Here is a 14,892-nt window from a genome sequence, read left to right on the forward strand (position 1 = left end):
TCAAGTGGTTGAGCAAATGCAATCCTGTCCTGCCTGGGAAGCTCCTCCTACCGCCTGGTGCTTCTCAAACATTGCCACAGAAGCACCGCAACAGATAAGGAAAGTGAGTCCCTTCCTACCTTGCAGAGATGAACACAGAGCACAAAACCGTGTGACATTTTTCTCAAAAATGCATACAAACTTCTAACACTAAAAAAATATAACATGCTGGAGGGCACCTGGGTGGTTCAGTTGGTTAAGTGTCTGCCTTCCGCTCAGATGATGATCCCTGGGTCCTGGGATCAAGCCCTGCATTGGGCTCCCTGCTCAGCAGAGAATCAGGCTGCTTCTCCCTCTGCTGCTCTTCATGCTTGTGCTCACTCTTTGTCTCTCAAGCAAAACAAAAAAACCCCGAAACTGTTTAAAAAAAAAAAAAGAAAAGAAATAGGAGGCACCTGGGTGGCTCAGTGGGTTAAGCCTCTGCCTTCAGCTCAGGTCATGATCTCAGGATCCTGGTATCGAGCCCCGAATCGGGCTCTCTGCTCTGCAGGGAGCCTGCTTCCCTCTCTGCCTTGCTGCCTACTTGTGATCTCTCTGTCAAATAAATAAATAAAATCTTTTAAAAAAAGAAAAAGAAATATAATGCCAGCCACCTACCTGTTTCTAAAGTTTCTAGTAGCCACAGTTAAAACAAGAACAAGTAAGATCAACTTTATTGCTTTATTTAATCCATCATACCCAAAATATTAGCATTTCAACATGTAAATAACTTCAACAATCACATACTTTTTTTGGTATTGTCTTCAAAGCTCAGTGTTTTTGATTCTCAATTTGGGTATTATGTTTTCATGAGAAAGGGTTGACCTTTATTTAAAATTTATAGATGAAAGAAGACTCACATACCATAGTTAACACACTGAAGAGTTTTCTAAAAAGCACAAGTTAATTTGCCTTTAAGTTAAATGCAACTAAAAATTCAACCCCAGTTGTGCCAAATGCATTTCCCATGCTCCATAAACTCTGGCTAGTCACCATGTACTGGACAGCACGGGTACAGAGAAGTTATTTGGCTAAGTGGGGTCCCCAGACCGGCAGCATCAGCTGGGAACTTGCTAGAAGTGCAAATTTTCAAGGCCCACCAGTCCCACAGAACCAGAAGACTCTGGGAGTGGGGCCCAGCACCCTTCGGAGGAGCCTTCCACACAATTACGAGCCTGGGAAGTGTGAGAACCACTGGTCCAGAACACGTACCACCAACTAAGCCCACAGCAATAGTTTTGATCACCTATTTTTGGAATGGAAACTGAACAGAAGCCTCTCCCTGCTTTGCATTTTGAGGCTCTAAAAGCAGAAGTCATCGCCTGGACAAGAGCAAAGGGAGGTCTGGATGTTTAGGTGGATGACCAGTGGGTTAAGATCAGAATCCAACTCAAATGACATCTTGCTTCAGTTTCCCAGTGCCCAGGGTCACAGGACATGGGGATGCTTCATGGACTGAGGCTGTCAGTGTAAGCCCAGCACTTGAGTCTGTATGGCCACAGAGCTGTTTGCTCAGTGGAATAGGGACTGTGTGTTGGGGCCACCTCTGAACAAGGACCTTAACACAGTAGGCCCACGGCCTCCCCCACCTTTCCTGGGCTCAGGTACCTCAGCCACAAGATGAAGACAGAATAAATCAGCTGTGTGGTTGTATAAGTGACAGAGGCTTCCAGAACGCTGGGTTGTTCTTGAGGGACTCAGGCCAGGGCAGAGCCGCCCTCTGAAGGATCCGAGTGTGCCAGATCAACCTTTATGTCACTTTATTTGGAGGAAGCAGGTTGATGGAGTAGCTTAGCCTAACTTAGAATATCAAAATCCTTCTGTTTATTCTGCCAAAACATGTACAGTTTACTGGGAAAGTTTTAATGGCATTCCACACTACCTGCGAGGAGAAGTACAGAGCCACTACAGCATCAACACTACCTGCCCTGCTACAGTGATACACACAAGCCACCATGCCACTGTGGGCTGACATAGTCCCATCACCTCTTTACTTTCCACCTGAAAGAGAACAGAAGAACAGCTTATTTTTTTAGGTTTGTCTTGATTAACCAGGAGCAATGCATCACACAAAAGCACTAGGCTAAATAAGGTATTTCGGCAACCAGCTGTAGACCTGTTACTTCTTGATACGGTCTGTGCTGGAATGAACTGTGCTGGTAACTCAGGGCCTGAGAAAACTCATATCCAGATCTCTCAGCCTTCCTTACACTGAGCCGATGGACGAGCACATCATTTTAACCATCTGAGCCACCCAGGCACCCCGAGCACATCATTTTAACCAGTCAGTTATTAACAGTACTGCAATGACTCTGCAGTGCTGGTCACTCAGACAAGAACCACGCCCCCGGTACAAAGCACCTGCCCTTGTGCATGCCATCCAGACCCATACCTGAGTCGCCGAGCCAGCCAACTGGTGGACAGTGTGTTTAACGCTCCTGATGGCTTGGATTCAGAGGCTCGGGCAGCTGTGCACCTATTCAGAAAGGTCAGACCAACAGTCATCGACCCCTTCATCACTCACCTGGAGAGCTGCGTGCGGGGCGACCTGAGAAACTACCAGGAACGAAAAGGTAAACTTTAGCATTCCACTGCCAGTTCAGGCAAACGTTTTCACGGACTTGAGAAAGATGCTCTGTTATACCACTTGTAAACAGGTTGAATTATGTCCCCAGCAAAGTGATAGCCTCACAGTCTTAAATACTCAAGACCTCAGAATGTGACATTTATCAGTAAGGTCATGACAGGTGTAATTAGCTGAAATGTGCTCAGATTGGAGAAGGGCGGGACCCTAATCCAGTATGACCATGTCCACATAAAATGGGGACATATGGACATAGACACACAAGGAAAACTTAAGTGATGGACACACAGATTGGGGGAGAGATGCCCACAGCCAAAGTATGCCAAGGGCTGCCAGCAAACCACTTGTAGCTTGGGCGCAGCCTGGAACTGGCTTACCCCAGAGCCTCTGGGAGGAGCCCGCCCCACCACATGTCCATCTCAGACTTGTGCCTCTAGAGCAGGGAGACTGAACTGCTGATGAAGGTGCCCAGGCCATGGTGCTTTGTTTTGGCAGCCACAGGAAGAAACACAACTAAAATCCAACTTTAATTTAAAATCCAATTTTAATTTAGATTATATTCATCCAAACTCCTACAACAAATATTCCACCTCAACAACTTAGTTCGGTAAATGCTCAGAGTTGCCCTATCCCCACCATGGGGGTCAGGCGGTCCCATGGGTGTCCCTGTACATGAGCCAGCACGTCACAGGCAGCTTCGCTTCTCACCCAGCTGCGCCGATGGGGCGGCCCCCGTGCTTGCAGCTGTGATCCAGAGGGTGTCTATGCTGAATACAGAAACTCCCATGGCACTGGTCACAAGACACCTGCATCATCTCTTTCTTCCTGCACCCCTCTTTTGAGCACCGGAACGTAAAAATCTGAGAAAGCAAGAATTGCTTCAATAAGCAATTATTTAACAAGCCCCAATAAGACTACCAACATTTAAACGAGAAATGGTTCTTCACTACAAGGAATGAAGATGTCAAGATTTCATTCAAACATCTGCCAAGCACACAGGTGAGTACCAAGGAGACGGCAAAGTTTTAACAAACACAAAAGCAGTATCTTAAGTTGGGGATTCCTGTGGGACGACTGGAGGTGTTCTCAGGCCAAACAAAACAAAACACCACACACACAAAAAAACCCTCCACAGGAGTGGGGACCAGGGACACAAAGAGAAGGTGGCCAAGACTGTGGAATCATGCCAGTTATATAGAAGGCAGCTGGTTCCAGGGGCTGTGAAGACATTCCATGGAGCTAAGAATCTGTAGTCTCTATACCCATTATGTTTTTGGGGTTCGGGGTTTTTTTCGCAGGGGGCAATAGGGATGGGGTGAAGGAGTGATATAAATTCCCAGGCACTGCCGACTCTGTAGAGCAAGGATGCTGGCCAAAAGGTATCCATCTAGAAGCCCAAGGGCAGCTCTCCAGCAAAGATGGGTAGGCACAGGCTGCCTTGAGTGACTGGAACATGTGCATGCAGGCGTGGGGACAGGGGATGGACTTGGGTCCCGAATCTGGGGTGGGCCAAGAACAAGGAAGACCCTGTCAACTGACCCTGTCAGTTCAGGAGGAAAGCATGCCAAGTGCAGTTGTGATCTTATATAGAGGCAGGCAGGTTTTAGAAGTTCCAGAATGATTGGAGGGCAAAGCTCTAAGGACTCACAGAGAGAATGGGGTTATGGAGGGGACTGGGGTTGGCTGGTGAATAAAAGGTTTTGGGTGCTAGGCTAAGGCATACAGAGCTTATTCTGTCATGTTGGAGGTTGAAAACAGCAAGCAGGGGTTAACAAAACTTCTACTTATTACATTAAATAATGTAACATAACCAGGTAGTTTATAACTATAAACCAGGATTCATGACTGGAAACTGAGATTTAAGCCTGACAAATGCCCATTTCCTGAAGTCTCGAGCTCCTTGAAAGCCCATATGCTATTTTGGAGAGCAGTAAGAAAGGAGCAGGGCATCTCAGAAAAACAAACCTGAGTAACCTGGTAGGGCCTTTGGGAAGGGCAAGCCATAGAGCTGGCTGAGACCAAACCCCAGAAAGGCCTGAGCATCTGAGAATCTGCAGTCTGAGGGGAGAGGGCACACATTACGTGCTGTCAACCAAGGGCAAGTTCAGTTTGAGGATCCTTGGACTTCTGGTTAAGGAAGGAGAACTGAACACGTATACTGGCTCTGACTCCTGAAATACAATGAAAATGACAAGCAGCAGATTTTCTGAAAAGGGATAAACCCACAAGGACCAAGATAAGGAGGAAAAAAAAACAGTTATAAGATTTTAGGGGGGGGACGCCTGGGTGGCTCAGTTGGTTAAGCAGCTGCCTTCGGCTCAGGTCATGATCCCAGCGTCCTGGGATCGAGTCCCACATCGGGCTCCTTGCTCCGCAGGGAGCCTGCTTCTCCCTCTGACTCTGCCTTCCACTCTGTCTGCCTGTGCTTGCTCTCACTCTCTCTCTCTCTCTCTTACAAATAAATAAATAAAATCTTTAAAAAAAAAAAAAAAAAAAAAAAGATTTTAGGGGGAAAAAGCACTCAAGTAATAATGAACCTGGGAGATACAAGAAAGCCAAACTGTAAGCTGGTGGGGAAGGTCAAGAAACACCCCTATACATAAACAAAACTCCCAATATATCTGAAACTGGCTGTAGCAGCCGCTCAGGGTGCCATGGGACCACCACAGGAGTGGCAGCGTGTATGAGAACAGACCTGCAGTGCTGCACCTGAGCCCAGCAGCAGACGCACGCTTGGCTGAGGGTCTGAGAGAGGCTGCTGGCCTGGGAGGGTCATCAATGGGCAGGGGAAGCACAAGAAACACAGGATGAGCACTCAGAAGGCAGTAAGGACTTCACGCTCCTTGCGGAGGAGCTGCGAGAGCTCTCTCCACCTAGCTCCACAATTCCGGAAGCCACAGCACGCTCTCCGGGCAGGGAACAGAATGCCTTCTGAGGGGAATCCGATTAGCCCAAGAGAAAGACCTGAAATCACAGAGCACAGAAGGTGGACCAGGCAGAAGACCCACAGCAAAGGTGAGAGTCCAAGCTGCCGCCACCATGCGATTGAGTACTCGGCTTCAGCCTAGCTCGTGAGGAGCACATTCACTGGGACGCACAAGAAACACCCCGGATGCAGAATTCACAGGGAAAGGAAACTTACAGAGGAAATAAGGAGACCTATCCAAGAGGCCCAGCACCCAAGGGACAGGAGTCTAGAGGAAATCAAAGAATCTAATATGGCATTCCAGATGGAAACACTGGAGCTTCCAGTTTGGAAGGGTCCACTGTCTATAGAGCACGACAGATGAGAATGCATCCACACAAGGAACAATCAGGGTGAAGTTTCGGAACTCTGGGATGGGGCAGAGGAGAGAAGGGATGGGGTGAGGAGAAAGCCTTCAAGCTGACAGACAGAAAACTGGTCCCACAAAGGCCCAATGGAGAACAGCTGGGAAATTCCCAGCAAGAAAACAAACCAGCGCCCACAAATATATTCAAACAAAGATTCTAAAGCCAGGCTGCTACCCCCAGGCAGCTGAGCAAGGAATAACAGAGAACAAAGACCCTGCGACATACACAACCTCCCATTTATCTTCCATGGTCCTTCGCACGTGGAAGATATGCCTCTCCCCAAATAAGGTGAAAACTAAGAAAGAAAAGCACAAGACAGGAGGTTAGAGAGCCCTCGTAAGGGAGATAGATGCAGGAAACTAGGATCTAGCTTAAGAGAAATGCAGAGGGAATCTCTCACCTATGGAGAACTGGGACACTGGTCCAGGAGCACACACCATGTCTGCTGGGAGGGCAGGGGTGGCAAGAGACCTGACCACATGGGAACAGGGGGAGGGAACTCGATGCTCAGCCCACACTGTGGTCAACACACAATGCCCAAAACTACAGGGAACAAGACAAACTTAAAAGAAAACAAGACACATACTTGGGAGAAAAAGGAAGTACCCCAAACAAGACGAGCAAAAAGAATCTGCTTCCTGTCATTTTCATTGTATTTCAGGAGGAGTCGGAGCCAACAAACAAGTTGAAAGCACCTGCTGTGGAGAATAGGGCCTACTGTGTTTCCTAACATGATTTACTCCAAATGAACAAACGGAGAGCTTTCACAAAGATACTAACACTACAAAAGCAAGAACACTGAATGTTCAAATTCTATGTATCCTTTTACGTTTTCCTAGACGAGCTTAGGGAAAGTACACATTAACAGAATGATTCTAGAAACACCTTAACGCTCCATCTTGAGAGAAAAAGGTAAGAATCCTATAAGGGAAACAAATCCCAAAGTAGATTCTGATATTCAGAGCATGTTCATATAACCGTAAGAACCCAAGCCAGGACAACATGGGAAACTTTTATTTTGTACACAAATGGTGAGTACTACAGACCACAGTTAGATAATCGACCTTTCCCCGCTAAGGAAAACCAACAGTCACAAAATTCGTCCTTACCTTCTCTTTCTTCCCAGGATGACAATTACAGTCTCGATCAATGTGCTCACCAACCACCACATCTGGTATCTCTCCCTTTTTTACTGGGACTGGGTTGTTACAAAGTGGGCACACTGGGACCTGAACATCCTAAAAATAATGATATAAGAGAATATTCCAGATTCAGACAATCAAAACTCGAAAGAAAAAGGTACAACAGCATAACGCATTGAAAATCACATAGTGAACACACACTGATCTTTCGAACTACTCATTAGAAGGGGATACAGTTAACACAAAGGATTTACAGTAAGGGAACCCTAAAGATTCAGGGCAGAGCTGCCAAAGGTGGAATCCAGTGGAATTTAAACATGACAGACTATTACCTAACTGTGCAAATGACCCTGAAACAATTAGTAAAAGACAGCCATGGAGAGAAACTGGTGAAACTGATCTGGTCTCAGGGCAGCCTGGCTCTGTCTAGCATCATCTCAGTGAGTGGTGAAGCAGCCCAAAGCCCTCAGAATGGAGAAAAAGAAGAAAACACTAGCCATAAAGACCCTCTGGTTGCCTTCAATTGCCAACAGCCTATCTAATCCTTTTGCGGCTCTCACACGCAGGGAGACTCACTCACCTGACAAGGGAACACACAGCTAGGCTGAGCTCTCAGGTACATAATGACCACCCAAGCCCAAGACTGTGCAGCTCTGGAGGGAAGAACAAGGCACCCAGTGGCTACATGCCCAGCAGTTAGAGCCAAGGCAGGAGCTAAAGAAACTTAGCTCCGCAAGAAAACAGAGGTGACAACTGACATCCAAACAGATAATCACAGAATTAATGGGGCCTACTGTCTGTAGGGGCTGAGCTGAAGGGTCACCCAGAAGTCAGATGACAAGTCTGCCAAATTGAGAAATAAAGCATTACTAATGATCTCTAACCAGACTCTCCCTATCTAGAGACATGAGGAGGTCACAGCCAACAAATAAACTGGGTTGTGTGGCCTAGTCATCGGGGCCTGGTAAATATGAGTCACCCTCCCCCACACCCTCATGATGACCTAGAAAATGCTGGAGGGTCAGACCTTGGCCAACAATAATGAAAGCACATAATAATGCTAAGTCATTCGTGTTTCTAACTGCCATTAGGGAAGCAGCAGTACAGACCCAAAGAAGTCACTAAAATAACCTCTGAACCACCAGAAACAAAATGAATATAGGCTGGGGGCCACGTGCAAAGTCAGTAACAGAGGTATTACACCTCTGGACTCACACAAGTTGATTTTCTTAGAGTCCTGTTCATCTTCCTGTTTCTACCAGGTACTATTTGCCACTAAAAAGATTCCCAAGATGGGGCGCCTGGGTGGCTCAGTGGGTTAAAGCCTCTGCCTTCGGCTCAGGTCATGATCTCAGGACCCTGGGATTGAGCCCCACATGGGGCTCTCTGCTCAGCGGGGAGCCTGCTTCCTCCTCTCTCTCTGCCTGCCTCTCTGCCTACTTGTGATCTCTGTCAAATAAATAAATACAATTAAAAAAAAAAAAGATTCACAAGACTGTAAAGTTACCCAGATAAGCATTTTTTTTAAAGGATTCTTTTTTTTTTTTAAAAGATTTTATTTATTTATTTGACAGAGATCACAAGTATGCAGAGAGGCAGGCAGAGAGAAAGAGGGAGAAGCAGGCTCCCTGCTGAGCAGAGAGCCCGAAGCGGAGCTCGATCCTAGGACCCCGGGATCATGACCCGAACTGAAGGCAGAGGCTTTAACCCACTGAGCCACCCAGGCGCCCCCCAGATAAGCATTTTTTTAAAAAAAAGATTTATTTATTTGGCAGACAGAGATCACAAGGAGGCAGAGAGGTAGGCAGGGGGCAAGGGGGAGGGAGGCTCCCTGCTAAGCAGAGAGCCCGAAGCGGGGCTCGATCCCAGGATCCCAGGACCATGACCTGAGCTGAAGGCAGAGGCTTTAACCCACTGAGCCACCTAGGCACCCCCAGATAAGCATTTTTAATACCTCCCAGGTAAGATACCTTGTCAAGTATTTCTTGCACTTCACAAAGATACTCCTGTTTTTTTCTCAGCATAATGAATCAAAAGAACAGAATATTTTAACATGCAAAGCAAGCTTTGAAGGTTTAGGTACAATCTGACTTCAAGAGCCCCTAAAAATGAAACCTGTTGCTTTAGAGGTGTGCCATCTAGAACTCCCCATGATGGTGGAAACACGCCACATCTGCACTGTCCAACACAGTAGTCACTGGCCACATACGATTGCTGAACAACTGAAATGTAGCTAATGTGACTGAGAAACTAGATTTTAAATCTCACTTCATTTGAATGAAATTATTAGCTATATGGCTAATTAATTAGCTATGTGGCTAATGTCTACTACTTGGACAGCACAGCTTTAGACAATGAAAAACAAGACTCATTGGAATAAAGTATGATAAATTACCTTTGTGAATGCAAAGGGACATTTATGTGCAGCACAAGTAAAATGGGCTTTACAGAAATCTTGTTTACATGCATCACATTTTAAGGGAAGAAAATCTAAAACAAAAAAACAATACCATTTTAAAAATTAGGACCAAAGAATTCTAGAGCACATTAAACAGGTATTTACCTACACTGATTTCTTTATGCCTACCAAATATATCCTTGAGGAGAAAAACACGTGAGAAAAACTTCAGGGATCATAAATTTCACAATGCCAGCAAAACTGAAGAACTTATAAAGCTATCTTTTCTTTCTTTCTTTTTTTTTTAAAATTTAATTTCTTTTTTTTAGAGAGAGGCCGCAGGGGGTAGGGGGAGGGCACAGAGAGAAACTTAAGCAGACTCCCCACTGAGCTCAGGAGCCCAGCTCCAGGCTCCTTCTCACCAGCCTGGGCCAAAATCCAAGAGTAGGATGCTTAACTGACCGAGCCACCCAGGTGCCCCTTTAAAGCTACCTTTTCAAAAAAGCCCCATCCCATGTAATATCACAAATATATAATCAGCACACTTGTATCCACTTGGCCCTGGCCGTGGTACCTGGCCTTCAGCAGACCCTGAGTAACAGTGCTGAATAGAAACCGAACCTCAGGCCAGCCTCTCAATATTGAAAAGCCACCAGAGCCAAGACCCAGAGAATAGCTAATTAATAAAACAGTCGGTTCTTCCTGACTAAACAGCCAACAAAACACACATTGCCTATCAACATTCTCTTAATAGTGCTTACCTAGCTGTTTGCAAGTTTTTTCTGAACAATGCTTCCCCAAATCAGGGAACTCCATTATTTGGAAGTGTCCAAACACAGATGACAGAGAGATGGATCACCTACAAGAATTAAAACAGTTACGTAAGGAAAGATGGCCATCATTTTAGTCCCCAGAGTTCATAACTTAGGGCTAAGAAAATAAACATGCTCTGTGGGAAGCATTCAATTCCCGAGTCATCCTTGGCCCCCGCAGGGCAGTAAAGCATCACAAATTCTTGCTGCTTTTCAGCAAAGAGAAAAAGAAGTTTGAGTACAAGTATGCTGATACTTCAGAATCCACCCTATTAGGACAGCCACTGTTTCTTGGGTCTTTTAATTTCCTACTTGAAGATTCTCACCCGGAATTCAGGCTAAACCGTTCTGACTCACGCTGACAGGGGTTTTCCATATTCAACTTACACAAACGCCGGCCAAAAGTTGGGCCACAGTTTCATGGAGTGAGTATACTTGTTGACACACACAAAACCGTTGCCAGGCGCCAAATCACGGGAATTAGAAGAGCTTCAGCTCTGTCCCTGCTGTTCTCTACTCCCTCATGCATTGAGGTTTACTCAGAACTTGCTCCCTAATGACAACCCAGAGTTGATGAGGGAGAAGAGCAAGCGCTTAACTCACGTGGAAACCAGGTGGACGAAGGGTGAAGCTACTGCGCTCCAGAGGGAACTGGAGTCCGTTAACAGGCCTCATGAGATAGATCCCTTCCAGGACCTAGCACCCACAACCCTCTCAAGAACCCCTCCCAGAAGTCAGGTCCGGAGGAACCACTCCGGGCAGCGTACGCCGCCGTGCTGTCCCCAGCTCCCCCTCCCCCGCCAGAAGTCAGGTCCGGAGGGTTCACTCCGGGGGAGCGTCTTCCGTGCTGTCCCCAGTTCCCCGCCCCCAGAAGTCAGGTCTGGAGGGTCCACTCCGGGGAGCGTCCACTCCGGGTGCTGTCCCCAGTCTCCCCACCACCCCGCTCCTCCCCTCGGATCGTGGTTCAGAGTCACTCCTCCGAAGGGGCCTTTGCCCCGACCGTCACGGCTTCTCCACACCCTCAGAGAACGCTGTGACTCCCGTCCCAGCACCCACCCACTCCGGTCCCGAGCGCGCACGACGTCTCCACTGCCCGCGCCCCGGAGCGCAGGCCGGCGGCAGGTGAGCCCGTCGCTGTCTCATCCGGCCCAGCCCCCGGCCGTGGGCTCGTTCGGCTGGCACCTGGAGCCCTCCCAGCCCTGCGACCCGGGGCCCCGCACCCGTCCCCGGACCTGGCTCTAGTCGGGCGTCCGGGTGGCTGCGGAGGCGAGCAGGAGGCGGCGGAGACGGGAAGATGGATGTCCCTTCCAGCGGCCAGCCGCAGGGGACGAGTCCAAAAAGCCGGGGAAAATGGGATCCGACGAGCGGCGCCCCGCCGTCCAAGCCCGCGGAAGTGCGAAGCATCGCATACCGCCAAAGCTCCGGTCATTTATTCGCTTCCTAGAGCTCAGAGAGACGCCGGGGCCCCTACCTGCCCGGCGCGCCCCAATAACGTCACCACCCGGCCGGCCAATCCCGCCCCGCGGAGGCTCGGCGTTCCCGGCGCGCCCAGATTACGTCACGGCCCGGCCGGCCAATCCCGACCTCCCGCGGCTCCGTGGACCCGCCACTCCTCGCTCCACCGCCTCCCTTCTCGAACAGTCCGGCCGCTTCTCGGAGCCGCTGAGTCACGGTGAAGTGGCTCCGCGCAGGCGCTCTTGGCCGACTGCGCGGCGCGGGAAAGCTGAGTCACGGCGGCGAAGCTGAGGCCCCCGGCAGACGTGCGCAGGGGTCGGCCGTACGGGGAGCAGCGCGCGGAGGGAGCCAGAGCCCGCGCCGCAGAGGGGACACCGCGAGGTACGCAGCCGGCACTGCCGAGCGGCGCCCCGAGTGGGGTAGGGGCCTTGACCCTGGGAAAGCTCTTGACGGAGAGCTTCCCTGTTCTTGCCTAGTGGGCTACCCGGGGGCTACCGCGGTCCCTTCACGGGTTTCTTCACCGCGGTTCCCTCATCGCGGTCCCCTCACTGGGTGCTCTCACTGCGGTCCCCTCCCCGGGTCCTCACTGCGGTCCTCTCACCGCGGTCCCCTCACCGGGTTCTCTCACTGCGGTCCCCTTAGCGGGTCTTCTCACCGCGGTGCCCTCACGGGTCCTCTCACTGCGGTCCTCTCACCGCCGTCCCCTTACCGCGTCTTCTTACCCCGGTCCCCTCAGTGGGACCCTCCCCGCATCACCTCACTGGTTCCTCTTCCCACGTCCCCTCACGGTGTTCTCTCTTCGCATCCACTCACCATGTCCCTTCATCGGCGCCCCTCACCATTTCCCTCCACTGGGCACCCCCCCCCCCCGCATCCTTTCACTGGGTCCCCTCCCTGCCTCTCCTCACTGTGTCCCCTTTCTGCATATCTTCACTGGGACCCACCACAGTCCTCTCATGGGGTCACTTTACCATATCTCCTTACCGGTTCCATTGCGCCCTCCTGCCCACCCCCCCAAATGTACGTGGTGGGTTTTCTGTCTCCCAGCGGGTTACTGTGTGAAGTCTCAGCGAACTGAATGAGCGGATGCTCTCAGGGTACCTGGTCAAGTTCTCTGGAAGCCTCTGGCCACGCCCAGCCGTCACCGCCTAACCTTGTTTTATGTGTGTTTCTGTTTAAAGACAACTTGCACTGATGTGTTGTTGATTTGTTCACATTGAACTCATGGCCAGCAGTGCTGTATGTAAGTCATGCCCGAACCCAGCCTGTCTGCGGCTCTTCTCTGTAAGGTACATCGCAGCCCTGGTACTTAGGAAACCGGACAGCCCTTAAGCACCAGCTTAAGGGCCACTTGAAACTGCAAGATTGCCACCAGAAAGGCCAAAAATGTGAAGACCGTAACACTAAATAGGCAACGGAATGGAAGCTTATTTACCATATCAGTGCTGGAACAAGAAAGGCCAGTGTCATCTTGTCCCACCCTGACTGGAGGTGTGTTTTCTCAGGCAACTCAAGTTTTTTGCCACTTAGCACATGCTGGCCCATAATTGCTGAAGTACCGCAAGTACTGATTTTGGAGTTACAAATAAATTTTAGCAGATAGGCAAGTTCACAAATAACAAGAATCGTGCCTGAGTGTGTGTTCGTACATGTACATACCCATTTTCCTTAGTCTTTTTCTGAACCATTTGAGAATGTGCTATAGACATGATTCTCCATCACCTGAAATGTTTGCATGTATATTTCCCCAGAGCAGACACCCCTACATAACCAGTCTGTAACCATCCATATGAGGCAGTCAGTATCAAAGCGATATTAAGGTCCAGTCCACAGACTCCATTGGACTTTGCCAACTGTCAGTGTCTCTTTTTTCCTTTTTGTTTCAGGGTCCCATCCATGATCATATGTGCAGTCTCCTTCATGCTGGGACAGGTCTTCCGTCCTTCTTGTCCCTAATAATTTTTATTAAAGACCACAGACTTATGCATATGAGATGTCTCTGAGTCTGTGGATGTTTCCTGAGGACCAAATGCAGGCCATGTTTATTGGTAGGAATACCTCAGGAATGGTGCTGTGCCACAACACATCTTATCACGGGTGATACTCATCTTGTCATCTTGATTACCTAGTCCTGTAGATGTCTGCTCGGTTTCTCCATTTTTTTTCATTTGTAAATTGATTAGTATTTTGTAGGGAGATATTCCAAAATCCCACCCTTATTTTATTCTTTATCACCCTTTGCCTGATGACATGAAGTTCTATCAGTGACTTGGCTGGATCACTACAGTCATTGCCAAAGAATGCTTTTTATTTTTTAAACTATATTTTTAATAAAATAAGCTCTACACCCTGTGTGGGGCTTGAACTCACAACCCTGAAATGAAGAGTCACCTGCTTTACCACTGAGCCAGCCAGATGCACCCCAAATAGTGCTTTTTAAAATTTCCATTGTTCATCTCACATTTTTTAGTTGGCATTCTATAAGGAAGAGGATTCCCTTTTGTTTGTTTTTTATTTGTTTATATCAGTATGGACACATGGATTTCTCTCTTATTCAGTGGTCATGCCCTATTGCTGTCATTGTTCATTTTGATGGGCAGAGAGCCACATTTAACTGGCTCTTGAGTCTTTCTGACATGTCCCTGTCATCCTGTCATTCTTTGCTCCCTTCCTTGCCTAGCCATTTCTCCAAGGAGCTTTGTTTCTTCTTAGTGGAGGATGGTATTTAGAAATCAAGATTTGGGGCGCCTGGGTGGCTCAGTGGGTTAAGCCGCTGCCTTCGGCTCAGGTCATGATCTCAGGGTCCTGGGATCGAGTCCCGCATCGGGCTCTCTGCTCAGCAGGGAGCCTGCTTCCTTCTCTCTCTCTCTCTCTCTCTCTCTCTGCCTACTTGTAATCTCTCTCTGTCAAATAAATAAATAAAATCTTTAAAAAAAAAAAAAAAAAAAGAAATCAAGATTTGAGGGATGCCTGGGTAGCGTCTGTCTTCAGCTCAGGTCGTGATCCATGGGTCCTAGGATCAAATCCCACATTGGGCTTCTTCTTCATCAGAGAGTGTATTTCTCCCTCTGCTTTCGGCTCCCCCTGCTTGTGCACATGCTCACTTGCACTATCTTCCCCCTCCCTACTCCCAGCCCACAAATAAATAAA

At 48.6% G+C, this 14,892-nt stretch overlaps 1 protein-coding gene across 5 annotated transcripts; it reads right to left on the minus strand.

Annotated features, from left to right (window-relative positions):
* Positions 1-685: 685 nt before the first annotated feature.
* Positions 686-12,855, minus strand: ZFAND2A (zinc finger AN1-type containing 2A). 5 transcript variants are annotated; one of them, XM_059154810.1, is made up of 7 exons: positions 12,727-12,855; positions 10,237-10,334; positions 9,473-9,567; positions 7,045-7,173; positions 3,311-3,462; positions 2,411-2,494; positions 686-2,019 (listed from the first exon to the last, which is right to left on the minus strand). In XM_059154810.1, exons 2-7 carry the CDS (start codon positions 10,289-10,291, stop codon positions 2,001-2,003), a joined length of 534 nt encoding a protein of 177 aa, XP_059010793.1. In that variant the 5' UTR covers positions 10,292-10,334; positions 12,727-12,855; the 3' UTR covers positions 686-2,000. The 5 variants fall into 5 exon arrangements, 4 of the variants coding, with proteins under 4 accessions (XP_059010793.1, XP_059010792.1, XP_059010794.1 ...); XM_059154809.1 differs by lacking the exon at positions 12,727-12,855 and adding an exon at positions 11,520-11,762; XR_009349249.1 differs by lacking the exons at positions 3,311-3,462; positions 12,727-12,855 and adding an exon at positions 11,520-11,768.
* Positions 12,856-14,892: the final 2,037 nt, after the last annotated feature.

Source organism: Mustela lutreola, chromosome 17 (genome assembly GCF_030435805.1).
Source record: "Mustela lutreola isolate mMusLut2 chromosome 17, mMusLut2.pri, whole genome shotgun sequence".
NCBI lineage: Eukaryota > Metazoa > Chordata > Mammalia > Carnivora > Mustelidae > Mustela > Mustela lutreola.

Bases quoted from the DNA above. Each gene is read 5' to 3' on its own strand.
- ZFAND2A (XM_059154810.1), bottom strand. From the start codon at position 10,291: ATGGAGTTCCCTGATTTGGGGAAGCATTGTTCAGAAAAAACTTGCAAA. The intron at 3,463-7,044 runs GTAAGGACGAAT...TTGCTTTCTCAG, and splicing joins ATCCTGGGAAGAAAGAGAAG to ATTTTTACGTTCCGGTGCTC. The intron at 2,495-3,310 runs GTGAGAAGCGAA...CTTTCTGAATAG, and splicing joins CGCCCCATCGGCGCAGCTGG to GTGCACAGCTGCCCGAGCCT.